Below are 12,004 nucleotides of genomic sequence, written 5' to 3'. Positions count from 1 at the left end.
CTGACGTGAAAACCAAAGCAAAACTGCACCCAAGAATTTTTTAACACCTCCAAAGAAAAGCAACCCTAGGGCTGCAGCATTTAAACAGCAGTTCCTGTCTGACTTGCCTGGGGCTTCTGGAGAGACTCTGCTCTCCTTTTCCAACTTGACAATGCATTTTCCATCCAGAGATCCCACAGGCACAGCCCTCCTCCCTGATCCTGTTGGGAGGCACTGGGAATGTCTCTCTGAGGGCCGTGGGCGCTGTCACAGATGATGATTCCTCACGGCCCCAGGCAGCCGGGATGTGACCTGAGCAGAGTCTGCGGTGCCGATCTCGCAGCCCCGCGGTCACCGCGCAGCACCAGGAGCCCGGCAGCCTCCCCGCCAAACCGGGGTAGCCGCTTTGCAGGAGAGCAAAACACCGTCAGCAAGGTTTTCGCAAAACTGCTTCAACATCACAGACACAGTGATTTTATTAAAATATTGCACATTGTAATGCTTAATACATCTCCAAACTTTTTCTTTTAATTTCATTAAAATAAATTAATTAACCATGTGTCCTACAGTAATATTTCAAACTTTTGCACAAGACGTGGAACTACCACTGAACCAATGAAGCCAAACGATTGCTCTTTCCAGACTCAGGGAACGTGCTTACAGTATGAGACCCTGGAAGGTTTCTTGCTCTAATCAGGAAGTCATTCCTTTTTAGAATGTTCACTACTCAAATTTAAATTGGTTCAGGTTTTGATCAAGAAGAGAGCGAGACTAAAAAAGCGATTTCTAAGTAGGGACATGACAAGCAAAGACTCCAGTAAACCTCAGGAGACATCAACACTGCAACTCTCACAATGTACTTTAAGTATAAAGGTCTAGGAATATTTTTAACAGTGCAGAAGACTGGAATTGGTTACCTTGCCAGAAAACATCTCACTCAACAAGGGTGAGGCCTTAGCTTCCTTTAAACTTTTAATTTGTGTTAGCACAACTCATAAGCATTCCACATCAGTGTAACAAAGTGGCAGGATTTTATCCAATTTTAATTCTGTTTTTCTGCTCATCCTACACCAGACAGAATATGAAGTTAAAGAGCACCTGGAAAACTATGACCAAAAAAGTTCAAGAATGACTTAATTAAAATGCCATCACACATGAAATCCTTCATGTTTTGACGGATTGAAATCCTTTGAAATCCTTCATTCAATCGTTTGAAATCCTTCATGTATTTTAAGAAAAATTGGAGATTTTAAAAGAACGTGATTTTTGAGGGTTTTTTTTTTTTTTTTACACAAAATAGATATTCTGGTTGAAGACACCATCAGCAGTCCTAATACCGGTTTTGGGGGTAAAACTGACCTCAAGAACTGTAAATTAACCAAGCTGCAACGACATAAATGTGCCAGTGCCGCTCCGCCGGCACCGCCGCCTCAGCGGGGCTTTCCTGCCCTTCTTCCGCCCGCCCGTGGTCCTCCCCTCCCCCGCCGCCTCAGCGGGGCTTTCCCGCCCTTTCCCTCTCCCCTCACGGGCTGGCGCCGCCTCAGCCCCGCTCCCTCCGGCCCTTGCAAGCCGTCCCGCGCCGCAGCAAAAGCAAGATCGTTTATTCCTTCGGCAAAGGCCGAATTCCTCGCGGGCAGCGCAGGGCGTTCTTGGTGTTCCTCGTCGGGCAGCAGTGAGGCAGGGACAGCGCAGTCCGTCCCTCACAAATCACCACCGGCGCTGCTGCTCGTAAAGCAACCAGGAATGGAATGCCCGTTTGGTGTAGCGGGACGTATCAGAAGTGCCGCTTCGGGCTTGCAGATTCAAAAAGTGAAACTGATACTGGAATTCACTTCCATATTTCACGTGCAACAACTTTTAGATCTTATTTTTATGTACCAACCCCCACACATAGCTGTACTGCCTTTTAAAACTAGCGGCTGGATTGCAGCTGAAAAGTGGTTTCCATGCCATAGACCCGGGCTGCTCACAGAATGAAACTGAAAACTTGGTATTGGGCTATGAAGACGGTCTCGAGGAGAAGCCATGGGAGGAACAACTGAGGGTATTTGGTGTGTTCAGCTGGAGGAGACTGAGGGGACATTGAGCTCTTCAACATCCTCCCAAGGGGCGGTGGAGAAGCAGCTCTGATCTCTGCTTTCTGTGACCAATGCCAGGACCCGAGGGAATGGCTGGAGCTGTGTCAGGGGAGGGTTAGGGTGAATATCCTGAGGGTGATCGGGCACTGAACAGGCTCCACAGGGAATGGGCAAGGCCCCAAGGCTGCCAGAGCTCCAGGAGTGTTTGGACAATCCTCCCAGGCATAGGGTGGGATTGTTGGGGTGTCTGTGCAGGGCCAGGGATTGGACTGGGTGATCCTTGTGGGTCTCTTCCCATTCAGAAGTTTTCAGTATTCTGTGACATAAAAGCAAGTATTCAAATCCTCCCTCTTAAGTACTCTGTGTGTCAATACATATTTACATCACCACAGAAAACAAACTTTTGCTACCTGATAACAAAGGGACCTCCACAGACTTACCCACATATATCCAACACTTCAGCTTGAACTGGGGTTCAAGCTATCCAAGAACGGTGGATGACAATAAAATTTTTTTTTCAAATGTATCAGTGGCAAAATGTCCAGCCCACAGTTGGATGAGCACATCAAGCAGTAGGTGAGCAGCTAGCTGACTGGTAAGGCACAAAGGTCTGTAGTGAATGGGGTGACATCATGCTGGCACTGGTCACTAGTGGGGTTCCACAGGGCTTCATCCTGGGATCTGTGCTTTTCAAGACCTTAAAAAATTACTTGGGTACAGGACTGGAAGGGCTGCAAAGAAATTTGCAGATGATACAAAATGGGGAGGAGCAGTTGACTCCCTCGAATTCAGGGAGGCCCTGCAGAGGGACCTCAACAAATTAGAGGGGTGGGACATCACACACCGTATGAACCTCAACAAGAGAAAGTGCCTTATTCCGCGCCTGAGATGGGGTAATGCTGGATATAAATGCAGAATGAAGAATGAGATGTTGGAAAGCAGTGCCACAGCAGGGGACTTGGGTGTCCTGGTTGATAGAAAGCTGAATGTGGATCAGCACTGCCCTCGCAACCAGGAAGGACATCCATGTCCTGGGGGGCATCAGGCACAGCATTGCCAGCTGGTCAAGGGAAGGGATTGTCCTGCTCTGCTCTGCACTAGGGAAGCCTCACTTTGAATATTTTGTGCAGTTTTTATCACTGCAATATAAGAAAGATACTAAGTTATTAGAGAACCTCCAAAGCAGGGCGACAAAGATAGTGAAGGGCCTGGAGGGGAAGTCATGGGAGGAGTAGCTGAGGGCACTTGGTGTGTTCAGCTGGAGGAAACTGGAAACTGAGGGGAGACCTCGTTGCAGTTAAGACATTTTTGTGAGGGAAAGAAGAGGGGCAGACACTGATCTCTTGTCTTGGTGACCAGTGACAGGACCCAAGAAAACAACCTGAAGTTGTGTCAGGGGAAGTTTAGGTTGGGTGTTACAAAAAGGTTGAGCTGGAACAGGCTCCCCAGAAAAGCGGTCACGGGACCAAGCCTGATGGAGCGCAAGGAGTGTTTGGACAATGCTCTCAGGTACAGGGTGGGAATTCTGGGGATTGTTCTTGTGCAGGCCCAGGACTTGGACTTGATGATCCTTGTGGGTCCTCTGTGATTCTGTGGTTCTTGTAAAACAGCTTTCAGTGGCCATATTGTACTTGGGGCGTGTATTTTGGTGGGTGCTATGGTTACAAAGAACATAAGGTGCATTTTGGAAAGTGCAAAGGCTTTTATTTATTCAGACTAATTGAAAGCAGGTTTTTTTGTTTGCCCAAAGTCAAGGCTATCTCTGATTGTAAGTTTGATGTGAAGTTTCAGAAGTAATTAGTACATGTCAGAAAGTTACTATAAAGCATATTTAATTTTTTACTAGAAATGGAGCTTTATCTGATAATTAGGTCAAAATTTGCAGAAGTACAATCTCCGTATTTATCAAGTGGTTACAGCAGGAAATAATTTTCAGTGAAATGCAGCGGGGATACAAATCACAAAATAATTTTATTGCAACACTCAATCCTTCCACACCTAATTCTCAAAGCATATAAAAGGTGGAGGTTTCACACGGCTCTTTCTACCTGCAGGAGCATCGGCTCTGCAGTCAGGATGAATCTCCCTGTAAGTATGCACGCTTTTCTTCCTTATAAACTGAAATCTTGATTCAAACCCCTTCCTTTATCCCTCAGAAGGGCTTCTGCCTCTCTAGAGCACTAGAGCTTTCTCTGGGGACATTTTGCTCCTCTAGAATGAGCAACTCAGCCCCTGTTCCCCAGAGGAGCTGAGGAGGTAAGGATTTTTTCACGGCTTGGCTGTAGTTATTCAGAAAACAGGAAGCCTAATCCATGTCCACTATTGTCAGTGCTTTTGCCCAGCTGGAGCACTGCACTAGTGGATCAAGCCCTTCCCTGTAATGCCAGAGCAGAAGGAATGGAAAAGCTTTCTCCTCACTCTTGTAAAATACCTGTGTGTGCCTGCACAGGTCTGAGAAACAGCTTGAGATTCAGCTCTTGAAAGAGCAAGTGTGAAATGTGTCTACTTTGCAGCACCCTGGGGCAAAGCAAGGGTAACTCCCTTTTGGGGCACTGATGCAATCCCAGGATGAAAGCAAAAAAGCATCCAAGGAGGACCCTTAAACATCAGATTAGGGAAATGGAAGGAGGATTAGATTTGTCAGCCAGAGCTGCAGTTACACTTTTGTGTTTGATTTTCATTTCAGATTTTGACTGCAGTCCTTCTTGGACTTGTCCTGACTCCAGCCCTTGCTGATTACGTGAGTACAAGTGAACAATTTCCACATGAATGGCAGCTCTTTCTATGTTCCCTGCTTCATGAGATCTCCTTTTTCTTTCACCATTCCTTTGGAGGAAACAAATTGAAAATCCTCTCTGACAGATGAAACCCTGGCATTCTCTATGAGGTAGAACTTATTCTAGTCTACCAAAGATTTTAATAAATATTTTAGTAGATCACTTACTAGTTTGAAAATCTAAAACTGTCTCATTTCGTAATTGAGTCTCAGCAAAAAAATTGAAAACCAGTAAGTCATCTTTGGAGTAAAGATCGAGGTCCCCATCACCAGTGGCCAATCAGAGATACTGTGATGGTGCTTACCAGAGAGCAGCACTTCCAATGTAGCAGCAATTTTGCTAAAACTGTGGGAATATCACCCCCTCCCTGCAAAGACTAAACATCTTCTTTCTCTTGGTTTTTCAGTCTCAACAGACAGATAACAACTGCCAGGTCACTGTTGGTGGTGTTTTCCAAAATCTCACTCTTAGTAGTCAAACACGTGTGGTAGTTATTGAACAAAGGAGTGACCACTTCTCATGGAAAACCATATGGAACTACAACACGGTGAGTGGCATGGAAGGTGCTTCTCCAGAAAACATCCAAGGAGACTGTCTCCTGGTCAAGCTGGCCCAGCGATGGGGCTTCTTTCCTTTGTCTATGTTGAGTGCATGATTTGGGGTAGCAAATCTTGGCATTTGTTCCTGTTTTAACAAAGGGTTTTCTCCAATCCCAAGGCTTGAAAAACTGAATTGCAAGTAGTCAATAACTTTTTCCTACAGGGTATCATTGCAACCAAATTGATGCAAGAGAGAACTTGCTACATTTCTGTCATGAACAGAAATGAGATGCCCAGCTTTGAAAATATGGTCCAGCTGGCTTCACAGAACACGGTAAGATTCAAAATCCACAGTAGCTTTGAATGTTTATGGTAGTTGATATTCATTTTTGGTCTGAGACACTACTATTTTTCAAACCTTTACCAATGGGTAAATAAAAAGACATTTTATTGGTGGTATTTTTGGTAATGCTTTTCAGTTACATTATTGGTAAACATTCAAAAACTACAATATCCTCATTCAAAAGCCTTTAGTGCAGGTTCATCATGCTGAGTCCAAGTCCCAGATTAGTTAGATTATTTTTACAATTATTTAAATTATTATATTTGACTCTTTTTTTACTATGTTAGTATCTATAATTAAGATTTCTTGCAAAGTATGATTCATAATTTCTCATTCTCAAAATCTAAAAAATATTTTTTACTCAAAAGGACTAATTAAGGAAGGGCAAATATTGCAGTATTATAGAAAAAATCTTTAAGTAAGCTTACAAACATTGTGAGGAAAATTAAGTACCATTAGTTCAGTGATCCACATTAGAACAGACATTATAAAAGTAATCCCACCATTAAGCATATTCATTTGTGCTAAACTCAGGTTTCTCTTGAAATCTGAGAACTAGGTCTGTAAAAACGCCACACTTTAAATAGCAGGGAGACCTATAGGGCAGAAAGAAATCAGGAGGAGACTTCTCTTGTGAGCCGACTGCCCAAGTGCCTCTGAGGAGGGAGGGCAGAGACTGAGCAAAGGCTTTGGAAGGAGCTCTGGCTCCACAGAGCGGCCACACTCCTCTTCAACACTTTCCTTGCACTGCCACTTCCCCTCAGGTTCCCTGCACCTTGACTCCCTTAGAACAAGCTCTGCTTCCGATGCTGCCTTCAAGGTTTGCCAGTGGTCTCACAAGCCCCTGGAGGATTAAAAAGGTCTCTCTAAATGCAATTTGGGCTCAAACATCCAGTCCTGTGTCATCCTCCTGCAGCTGAATGAGCTTACTGACACTGAGCTTGCTGAATGCTGTTTGTTGGTGTTTAGAACCAGATTGGTCTTGGAAGACCTACCAAGAAGATCACCTTTGTCACCAATGGATTGGTCAACAACCTCAACTCTTATGGAGCAGAAATCTTCTCTATGTGCAGCGGACTCACCACCTACATGGCTTATGAAGTTCACAGTGAGTGCAAGCATTGGGAATTCGTAGAGTTACTGACCTGACATTGTTGTCTCTTGGGGCATGACTGAGGCACAGTTGCTGCTCTTCCAATTTGAGACACACCAAGGGCTTCAGCAGTTCCACAAAGTGTTTAGCACCTCTGGAAACCAGGTCTGGACCAGGGTGGTGTAACAACCGCTATACATGACAGGAACCAAACCATCAAAGCTCATTTCTGGGAAGCTTAATGGGGCTTCAATTTGTGCCAAGACTGTTTCAGCTCACACTGCTCTCCTCTGTAATACCCAGGAAAGACGAAGGGTCGGTCTACGAAACGCTGCCCATCAGGTCCGAGCAGGCTGACATGTTGACCCTTGCAGATCCCAAATCCTTGCGCTTCACGACATTAAGCCAGGGAACTTCGTCCCCTCCAAGTTTTCCTGGGGGCAACAATCCCATTCCCCAGGGCTTTAATGACCGACACTTGGTCGGATTCTTTCTCAATGTCACAGCCCATGCGACTGGGCCCATGAACTGGCAGCAGCCTCACCACATCATGCCCAGCCCTTGGGACTAACAGCACCCAGAGCACAGAGCTCCAATTTCTGGACAGGAAATCTCAAAGGGTGTTAAAGAGCATGTCTTTCTGAGCAATTCATGCTGAAACACAAAGCTGGTGATCTTTGGGGACTCCAAGAGAATCTGTCCCTCACAAAGCTAAAAAATTCACAGTGCAGCAATTCTTCAGAACCTGGCTGGCTCTGCACAACAGCACCACCGTCCTGTAGAAAGGCAGCCAAGGTGTTACGCATTAGCTCATGGGTTTTTGTCTTTTCTTTCCCAGCATTCCAAGGACCCCAGGTGAATCTGGGATCATGCATTACCCTCAATGTCATGAGAATTGTGGAGCTGAAGTACTGCCAGGGCAATGGCACTTGGAATGGCAATTTTCCGGTGAGTAAACCGCAGACCTTTCTTCACCAAAAGGGGGGGGGGCACTGGAGCTGTTGCAAAAAACGAATCCTGATGCCCTTCGTGCAATACATCTCCGATTTTGAGAGGTTCCTGCTTGAGGGTGCAGATGCTGAAACAGAGCAATGGGTCAGCCGATGTTTATGTCCAGGGCTTTAAGCACGGATTAACTGTGGCCTGTCCTCTTGCACGCATCAACCTCTAAAGGCACCCGATGACAGCTGATCAGATGCGGCAATGATCCACTACTGAATGCGGGAAAAGAATTCCTACGGTCTTTGCCCAAAACCACAGCCGTGCTTCGGGGTCCTTTGGAAAAGACTGAGGGAGGGCTGGCACTTCCCGTGGGGCAGCACTTCTTCTGGTTTAGCAGGGATTTTTCCAAAGCTTTGGGACTTCACTGTCTCCCTTCAAAGGCAAAATGTCTTCTTTCCCTTGGCTTTTTAAGTCTCAGCAGATTCCCGGCGACATCGGCAACCACACGTCACAACAGGTCATCATTGCTGGCCAGTCCCAAATTGTGACCATCAACAGGCAATGGCACGTGGCAATCATTGAGAAAACCACCGGCAGCGGGTCCTGGAAAACCATCTGGAACTACAACACGGTGAGTGGCACACAAGGTGCTTCTTGGCAGAGCATCTGAGGAGACTGCCTCCAGGCAGATGTGGCCCAGAGATGGGGCTTCTTTCCTTTTTCTGACCGTGTTGAGTGCACGATTTGGGGCAGCACCTCTCGGAATTGGTTCCTGTTTTAGCAAAGGGTTTTCCCCAGTGCCAGGGCTTGAAAGAATGAAGTGCGAGTGCTCAATAACTTTCTTTTACAGGGTGTCATTGCAACCAGAGTCACGCAACAGAACGCCTGCTACATTTCCATCATGAACAGAAATGAGATGCCCAGCTTCAATAATCTGGCCCGCCTGGCACAGGAGAGCAGGGTAAGACTCCCAAGGAGAGAGCAGCAGAGCCATGACGCTGGAGATCATTGGCCGGTTTCTTCATGCGCTTTTTCTTTCTGGATTTGTCCCAAGTTTGTCCCAAGTGGCAGGATTGTCTTTCTCTCAACGGTAGTGGGGCTTGGGGAGTTTTCCATAGGAATGCTTGACTGAAAGAAGAACGGGACTGCACCATTGCCTTCCTCGTCTTTGATTTTTGGGAGGCTTTAGAGCTCTGCAGTTTGCCGGGAAAAGCCGTTCTCTGAGAAGCCCTTCAAGGGCCGCGATTCTCTTGGCATGCCAAGATCTCAAAGCCCTAAGCAGACTATTGACTATTCAGTATCAAAGGGAATTGGCCAGCTCAGAACTCGGCATTGCAGCTGCTCTTGGCTAGACCTGTGTTCCCTTTGGGGGGCAAGACAGCTACTCCCTATTCCACAGCCTTTCCCCTTGGGAATGTGCCTAGCAGAAGCCAGATCCCAGCACTCATCTTGTTGAATGCTGTTTGTTGATGTTTAGAACCAGATTGGTCTTGGAAGGCCTACCAAGAAGATCACCTTTGTTGCCAATGGACTGGTCAACAACCTCAGTTCTTACGGAGCAGACATCTTCTCTATGTGCAGTGGAGTCACCACCTACATGGCTTACGAAGTTCACGGTGAGTGCAAGCATTGGCAGTTCCGCCTCAAAGTCACCTGGCCTTAGTTTCCCGTGGGGAATGACGGACGCACAATTGCTGCTCTTCCACTTTGAGACACACAGAAACCAAGGGCTTCAGCACAAATTGTTTGGCACCTCCGCCAATCAGAACTGGAAGAGGGTGGTGTCAGTGCCACCATAAATGATCCAAACCCAACCCTGACAGAGCCTTTCAAGGAAGCTTCAGGAGGCTTCAATATGGGCCCAGAGTGTTTGAGCTCCCACAGAGCAGCCCTGTAATGCGCAGTCAAGGAAAAGGGTCATCCTAAGAACTGCTGTGCCAGAGCTCAGAGCTTGCTGAGGCGTTGAATGGCAGCCAAGGTCTTAGGCATAAGCTCACAGGGTTTTGTTTCTTCCTTTCTTGTTTTCCAAGGAGTCCAAGTGAACCTGGGATCATGCATTACCCTCAATGTCCTGAGAGTCGTGGATCTGAAGTACTGCAGTGGCAATGGCAATGGACAAGTAAGAAAAGCTTAGCCCTTACCTTTCTTGAACCACAGGGGAGGGCCTTCAGAGCTGCTTTCCAAAGCCAACCCTGATGCTCTTTGTGCCTGGCATCTCGTGTTTTGAGAGGTTCCTGCTTGAGGGTGCAGATGCCGAAACAGAGCAATGGGTCAGCCGATGTTTATGTCCAGGGCTTTAAGCACGGATTACCTGTGGCCTGTCCTCTTGCACGCATCAACCTCTAAAGGCACCCGATGACAGCTGATCAGATGCGGCAATGATCCACTACTGAATGCGGGAAAAGAATTCCTACGGCCTTTGCCCAAAACCACAGCCGTGCTTCGGGGTCCTTTGGAAAAGACTGAGGGAGGGCTGGCACTTCCCGTGGGGCAGCACTTCTTCTGGTTTAGCAGGGATTTTTCCAAAGCTTTGGGACTTCACTGTCTCCCTTCAAAGGCAAAATGTCTTCTTTCCCTTGGCTTTTTAAGTCTCAGCAGATTCCCGGCGACATCGGCAACCACACGTCACAACAGGTCATCATTGCTGGCCAGTCCCAAATTGTGACCATCAACAGGCAATGGCACGTGGCAATCATTGAGAAAACCACCGGCAGCGGGTCCTGGAAAACCATCTGGAACTACAACACGGTGAGTGGCACACAAGGTGCTTCTTGGCAGAGCATCTGAGGAGACTGCCTCCAGGCAGATGTGGCCCAGAGATGGGGCTTCTTTCCTTTTTCTGACCGTGTTGAGTGCACGATTTGGGGCAGCACCTCTCGGAATTGGTTCCTGTTTTAGCAAAGGGTTTTCCCCAGTGCCAGGGCTTGAAAGAATGAAGTGCGAGTGCTCAATAACTTTCTTTTACAGGGTGTCATTGCAACCAGAGTCACGCAACAGAACGCCTGCTACATTTCCATCATGAACAGAAATGAGATGCCCAGCTTCAATAATCTGGCCCGCCTGGCACAGGAGAGCAGGGTAAGACTCCCAAGGAGAGAGCAGCAGAGCCATGACGCTGGAGATCATTGGCCGGTTTCTTCGTGCGCTTTTTCTTTCTGGATTTGTCCCAAGTTTGTCCCAAGTGGCAGGATTGTCTTTCTCTCAACGGTAGTGGGGCTTGGGGAGTTTTCCATAGGAATGCTTGACTGAAAGAAGAACGGGACTGCACCATTGCCTTCCTCGTCTTTGATTTTTGGGAGGCTTTAGAGCTCTGCAGTTTGCCGGGAAAAGCCTTTCTCTGAGAAGCCCTTCAAGGGCCGCGATTCTCTTGGCGTGCCAAGATCTCAAAGCCCTAAGCAGACTATTGACTATTCAGTATCAAAGGGAATTGGCCAGCTCAGAACTCGGCATTGCAGCTGCTCTTGGCTAGACCTGTGTTCCCTTTGGGGGGCAAGACAGCTACTCCCTATTCCACAGCCTTTCCCCTTGGGAATGTGCCTAGCAGAAGCCAGATCCCAGCACTCATCTTGTTGAATGCTGTTTGTTGATGTTTAGAACCAGATTGGTCTTGGAAGGCCTACCAAGAAGATCACCTTTGTTGCCAATGGACTGGTCAACAACCTCAGTTCTTACGGAGCAGACATCTTCTCTATGTGCAGTGGACTCACCACCTACATGGCTTACGAAGTTCACGGTGAGTGCAAGCATTGGCAGTTCCGCCTCAAAGTCACCTGGCCTTAGTTTCCCGTGGGGAATGACGGACGCACAATTGCTGCTCTTCCACTTTGAGACACACAGAAACCAAGGGCTTCAGCACAAATTGTTTGGCACCTCCACCAATCAGAACTGGAAGAGGGTGGTGTCAGTGCCACCATAAATGATCCAAACCCAACCCTGACAGAGCCTTTCAAGGAAGCTTCAGGAGGCTTCAATATAGGCCCAGAGTATTTGAGCTCCCACAGAGCAGCCCTGTAATGCGCAGTCAAGGAAAAGGGTCATCCTAAGAACTGCTGTGCCAGAGCTCAGAGCTTGCTGAGGCGTTGAATGGCAGCCAAGGTCTTAGGCATAAGCTCACAGGGTTTTGTTTCTTCCTTTCTTGTTTTCCAAGGAGTCCAAGTGAACCTGGGATCATGCATTACCCTCAATGTCCTGAGAGTCGTGGATCTGAAGTACTGCAGTGGCAATGGCAATGGACAAGTAAGAAAAGCTTAGCC

At 47.3% G+C, this 12,004-nt stretch overlaps 2 protein-coding genes across 2 annotated transcripts; both read left to right on the top strand.

Annotated features, from left to right (window-relative positions):
- Positions 1–6,105: 6,105 nt before the first annotated feature.
- On the top strand, positions 6,106–9,442 carry LOC134563024 (gastrokine-1-like). Its single transcript, XM_063420752.1, has 3 exons — positions 6,106–8,382; positions 8,602–8,732; positions 9,249–9,442. Exons 1-3 carry the CDS (start codon positions 8,197–8,199, stop codon positions 9,412–9,414), a joined length of 483 nt encoding a protein of 160 aa, XP_063276822.1. The 5' UTR covers positions 6,106–8,196; the 3' UTR covers positions 9,415–9,442.
- Positions 9,443–10,313: 871 nt separating this feature from the next.
- Positions 10,314–12,002, top strand: LOC134562994 (gastrokine-1-like). The gene is made up of 4 exons (XM_063420704.1): positions 10,314–10,499; positions 10,719–10,829; positions 11,346–11,484; positions 11,899–12,002. The coding sequence occupies exons 1-4, from the start codon at positions 10,314–10,316 to the stop codon at positions 12,000–12,002; spliced, it is 540 nt and encodes a 179-aa protein (XP_063276774.1).
- The last annotated feature ends 2 nt before the right edge of the window (positions 12,003–12,004 follow it).

The sequence above is a fragment of the Prinia subflava genome, chromosome 32 (assembly GCF_021018805.1).
Source record: "Prinia subflava isolate CZ2003 ecotype Zambia chromosome 32, Cam_Psub_1.2, whole genome shotgun sequence".
Taxonomy (NCBI): domain Eukaryota; kingdom Metazoa; phylum Chordata; class Aves; order Passeriformes; family Cisticolidae; genus Prinia; species Prinia subflava.
This window is presented reverse-complemented; position numbering and strand designations above follow the sequence as displayed.